General features: G+C 45.5%; 1 protein-coding gene across 1 annotated transcript in view; it reads left to right on the top strand.

The window, feature by feature from the left end:
- The window catches only part of Col25a1 (collagen type XXV alpha 1 chain), a 408,120-nt gene that overhangs the window by 7,812 nt on the left and 394,821 nt on the right, over positions 1 to 5,487 (top strand). The window contains exon 6 of the mRNA XM_033755992.1: positions 3,709 to 3,834. Coding sequence (XP_033611883.1) covers positions 3,709 to 3,834 — 126 coding nt within the window. The remainder of the gene's footprint in view (positions 1 to 3,708; positions 3,835 to 5,487) is intronic.

The following is a 5,487-nucleotide window of genomic DNA, read 5'->3' on the forward strand; positions in this document are numbered from 1 at the left end:
TTTTTTTTTTTTTTTTTTTTTTTGGCACAGACTCATGTGGCCCAGTCTGGCCATGAATTCATGGCAATCTTCCTGCCTCAGCCCCCTGAGTGAGTATAAGTGTACAACCATGCCTGGCCAATTCGTAGGCATTCTTGTATTCTAGATATATTTTCAAATACCTTCCCCATCCTATGGTTTGTCTTTGCCTCATTTTAAGTTTTCTTTCAAAGTTCAATCTAATTTCTTGGTTCCTTGTATTCCAGTTTATCCATCACTTCTTGTTTGCTAGTTCTTCATATATTTTAAGAAACCCAAGGCCATGAAGATATTTCTTATATTATGTTCTAATTGCTTTACATTTTTTTCACATTTAGGTTATAAGCTGTTTCGCTGTGTGTATCCCATGATAAAAGTTTTCACTTCCGCTGTTTCTGTATGAGTACACAGAATGAATACTTTCAGAATATATACAGAATGAATATTCAGTCTAATTAATGGAAAAAGTCTCTCTTCTCCTTATCGTTCTGTAGGGCCATCTGTTTCCCATTTTAAGTGCTGATCTATGCGCAGGTTGATTTTCACTTCTTTCTCAGGTTTAATTTCTGCCCCCAAAGCCATAGCATACTATGTTGATTATTATGCCTTTATAAAATATTTTATTACCTGATAGAGCTACATTCTCTTTTTTTTTTTTGTACTGGGAATCGAACTCGGGACTTTCAAGGCTGGCATGGTGCCACTGAGCTAAATCTCTGGCGTTCCATCCTCCTTGTGTTCTTCTTTGTAGAAGTGTTTAAGCTAATCTGTCATCACAAATGAGTTGAACATATTCTTTATATATTTTGAAGAATGCAAAATAAAAAGATGTGTGCATGAATATTCATAGCAGCCCCGTCTCCTCAGCATGAAAGCTTGTTGTGGAGAGGTGAGTGAGAAGTCTCCTCTTGCACGAATTAGCAAATTTTGAGCAAAATCTGCTAAGTGGAGTTAATACCTATCATTTCAAATTTGAGAAAATATTCACCTCCCCCTTCCAAATAAAGCAAAACAGTAAACAGAAAACTGACTGCACAGAGAGTGGGGTTCTGGGGCAAGGGTGGTTCAGATCACTGGGCTCCTCCAGTCCAAGCCTCTTGCTTAACCAGGTTTGGGTAAATGGGATCAGTTCCTTGATCTGTCTGAAGGGGGTGTTTCAGCTGTCACTGACAGCCAGTTCCTTGTTTTCTGCTCTTCTGCTTCCAAAGATATTTATAATTTGTTTGTGATTTATTGGGATTTGCCTGGCTGTTGGATTAAGTTAAAAAGTTCAAAGCTCAGTTTAACTCTTCAGGGCCTGCTCAGGGAAACTTCTTAGACCATGTTTCTGTGAGGTTGCACCACCTCTGAGGGCTATGGAACAGCGTGTGAAACCCCACATGAAATGTATCCCAGCACTGCCTTCATTAAGGTCCTTAGAGAACACAACAGGTGGTGCAGATGTCCCCACAGAGGCCACAGATTCTTCCCAACATTCACTGCTCTCTGTAACTTCAGGGGCAAACATTGGTTAAAGCTGTAGTTTTAGGAAATTCATTAGCCTCAAAAATTAATGGTACTAAGTGAGAATTTTTAGCTGACCTGAAATATTTTTCTGTGATTTAATTATTATCTACCTGTGTGTTCCAGAGACTTACTTTGATCAATAATCTTTCTAAATACACGTAAAACATCAACTTTTGAAATATATGTTTGTTTCTCACATCTATCCCTTCATTGATCAGTGTCTTAGAGATTAGGAGGAGATTTATGCCTTCACTCTAAAAAAAACAAAACAAAAAAACCCCATCATTTCTACTTGCTTCCTTAAAACATTCTTTTACTTTCTCACGTTTGTTTCTTTTTCTTGCTTTTGTTCCCAGGCCCCTTCTTTCTGACTGTGGCTTCCTGCCCATCTCTGCCAGCAGTCTCTGTTACTTTCCTCCTAGGGACCTGGGGATTGGTACCAGCAGGGAGGCTGGACTGGGGTCAGGCTCCTGGCCAGCCTAGAAGTAGGAGTGAGGAAGGATGAGAAGGAGCACACTGCTTGGCAGTTTTATTGTTTTTGAGTTGTGCCGAAGGGAGGCATCAAGGAAACAGAATGCGTTGTGATCAATTTAATATAGCTCTGGAGAGGGCATCCTGATCTTTCTTCTTCATGTGGGAGAGGAGGCACACACTCCAATTCCTAGCCAGGAGTGTGGTCCCAGGGCAGAAACGCAGACGCATTTGAGAGAGGCGGTTCCTTACTGTAGTCTGCTTTTCTTCTAAGGCATTACTGCTCTGGAGTATTCTGCTACCATTCACGATGAGGTAGCAGATCAAGGCTGATGTTGATTATATTAGTTTCTCTTTGGTGCTGTAATTAACAGGTTACCACAAATTTAGTGACCACACAAACTTATGGTTCTGATGGTCAGAAGTCCTAAAGTCAAGATTTTGGCAGCTTCTTTAGTCATTTTCTAGATACTTGCAATTTAAAGGAGGAGAGGTTTATTTCGCTCCCAGATTGTGGAGGTTTCAGTCCATGGTCAGCTGGCTGCAAGGCTGGGTAGCATGGCAGAGGGGCCTGGTGGAAGACAGCTGCTCACGGCATGGTGGACAGGAAGTAGAGGGTCAAAGGAGGAGCTGAGAAGGAAAATAGACCCTTCCAGGCCACGCCCATGTAACCTGCCCCTTTCACTCAGACCCCACTCTTACAGCAAGTCAGTTAGGCTGCCCTGCCCATCCAGTCACCTTCCGAAGGGCCCGCCTCTGAGTGTGAGAGCCTTCGGAGCATCTAGATGCAACCTGCAACTCTCTCCTTCTCGACGTTCCAGGGGAGATCTTGTGCCTTGCTTTCTCCAGCTTCTAGAGGCTGCCTATATTTCTTGGCTCTTGACCCTTGCATCTTCAAAGCCAGCCTTCTTATCTGACCTTTGCTGTTGTGTTCACGTCTCCCCTCCCTCTTATTTAAGGACCCCTGAGTTAATGCTGGACCCAGACCTGTAAGTGAAGAAACCCTCCCTGCCTCAAGACCCTTAACTTGGAAATCTGTTTTGCTCTGAGGGAACATATTCACAGGCTCAGAGACTGGGGCATGGACACGGGAGGTGGAGAGGGGTCGCTATTACCCCCATACCTGCTCTTCAGCCAGCTGTTCACATTTTGCAACGATTGCTATCAGTTGTAGGCAAATTGGAGTCAGCTGGACTGTAGCATTTTTCAGTGCTATTTTTACCTTTTTTGAATCCTTCTCCACATAGAAACCGAAATAACAACTGTTCTCTGATGAATCTGCAGACCAACATGGGTTCAAACCCCCAGAGCTTTGTTAATCCTTGCAGTCTTTGTGCTTGATGCAGAGAATCTACTGGGTTTTGAAATCTTAGTGCTAACGGCTGGTACATTTCTGAGGTATTGTGCCCACTGAAGACATAAAGCGAATCTAATCCTCTTTATCCTTCGGGATAAAGGGCCCAAAGCCACAGAATTCCAGCTCTGTCTCTCTACTAAGATCTGATGGTTCTGAGAGCACACTGGGTTTGTAATGCACTTTCTCGTGACCAGTTTCCACTGAGCATGCTGTGACAGCATCGCATCATGAAACCTAAATATGTAACCCTCTGTTGGCGTTGTCAGGGTGGAAAATGGCTTTTCTACTAAGACTGTAAGAGTGGTGCTTTGTCCAGAATAAAACCTCTTTATTGTCTTTGTCTCCGTGCCTTTCAGAACCTGTCCAGGAGAGCGAGAATATGCAGGCGGCACCACCAAGTGGCAGAGGTAGGCGGCTTGCAGGACACAGGGCTTTCATCCAGAGAACAGCAAGAACTACTGAAGGAACTTAGCGAAGGAGAGGTGGGCAGGGAGACTGAGGGACTTATCCCCGGGGGCTTTTGGCTTTGAGACGCAGGGTGGGTGGCAGCTGTGTGCTGAGATGGGAGCAGAGTTTGGAGGAGAGACAGACGGAGCTGCAGTTTCGGGTGGGACATGGAGGGGAGGGGCTGAAGCTCAGGAGGTTTGGATTCTACTGCTTAGTGTAGATGACAACTGGTGAGGCTGTGCAAAAGACAGGGACCACGGAGCTCAGACCTTCCCAGGGCAGGCTGAGAAAAGCCTGGGAAAAAAATGGTTAGCGCGATAGCTGGAAAATCAGAAATAGACGACATATTAAAACACTTGTAGGGCAGGGGATTTAGCTCAGCAGTTCAGTGGCCTGCCTTGCAAGTGCAAGGACCTGAGTTCAATCCCCGGTACCAAAAAAAGAAAAAAAGAAAAAAGAAAAAAACAAAAAACAACAAACAACAAAAACAACAACAACAAAAAACCACTTGTAGCAGGCTGGGGCTGCAACTCAGTGGTAAAGCATGGAGCCCCGAATTAAACACACACACACACACACACACACACACACACACACACACAGGGCCAGGGATTTAGCTCAGTGGTTCCACCGCCTGTCTCACAAGGACAAGGACCGGAGTTCGATCCCCGGTACCAAAAAACAAAACAAAAAAACCCACACATACACACACTCACGTGCATGCAAAGAAATCTGTGCTCATTGCTTGGGCCCGGTTATTGGAAATATGTTTATGATAAGGTGACTTGTTTATATATAAAACAAGCAGTGATTCCTCATTTGGATTACAGGGTTTTGAGGTTCAAACTAAAAAAAATTGAAAATATTTCTCAACCTTTCAGTGTGCATGAAGTCGTTCGGAGGGCTTCTTAAACCTGACTGCTGTGCCTCTGGCTTTATTAGCTTCTGACTAAGAAGACCTGGGGTGGGCCCTGAATCTAAACGTACTCAAATGATTCTGATGTTGTGGGTCCTCTGTAAACCGCGATGTAATACCAATGAGGAAGTTGGGCTTCGAAATCGGCAAAATTCAGTTTGTTACGTTTCAGCCCTTAAGGATGCCGAGATATCTTTCCTCTCCTCCTCCTTAGCAGCATCGTATCAGTTAACACAGGAGAGAAGGGTCGGCTCGGACAGGGTTTTGTAGATTGCTCAGGAGGCGGCGAAGGCTTGAGGTTAGCTTCATGAAGGAGGATAGGGAGAACGTGTGCTGTCTTCGCGAAAGCTAGGTGGGGAGCCAGGTGGTAGGTGGTGTTTCCCCCAAAGTCAAGAGATGCGAAATGCTACTTACTGCCATCTTGCACAAATTCTATGAGAGACCCCGAAATCTGACCCAGCGAGAATCCTATCAGCACTCGGGCCAGAGGAAAGACCGACTTCATTCCTCAGCCCTTTTCTAAGCCCGGAGAAAAGCGTGTGCCTCGACAGTCCCTTTTCAAGCCTACAAAACGGGGAATTGAGAAAACGCATTAGCACCCTCGCACGGACTAGGCGCAGGGCCCGGGGCTCAGCAAGGTCAGGACCGAAGCAGACGGGAGGGGGCTGAGAACTCGGATCCCGGGCTGCGCCTGGAGGGTAAGGCGAGCCTGCGGTGGGCTGCGCCCGCTTCCCGCCAGGACGTGGGGGTCTGCAGCCTGCCCGCCCCTTCC

Source organism: Fukomys damarensis, unplaced genomic scaffold (genome assembly GCF_012274545.1).
Source record: "Fukomys damarensis isolate Sample0158 unplaced genomic scaffold, DMR_v1.0_HiC HiC_scaffold_25, whole genome shotgun sequence".
NCBI classification, from domain to species: domain Eukaryota; kingdom Metazoa; phylum Chordata; class Mammalia; order Rodentia; family Bathyergidae; genus Fukomys; species Fukomys damarensis.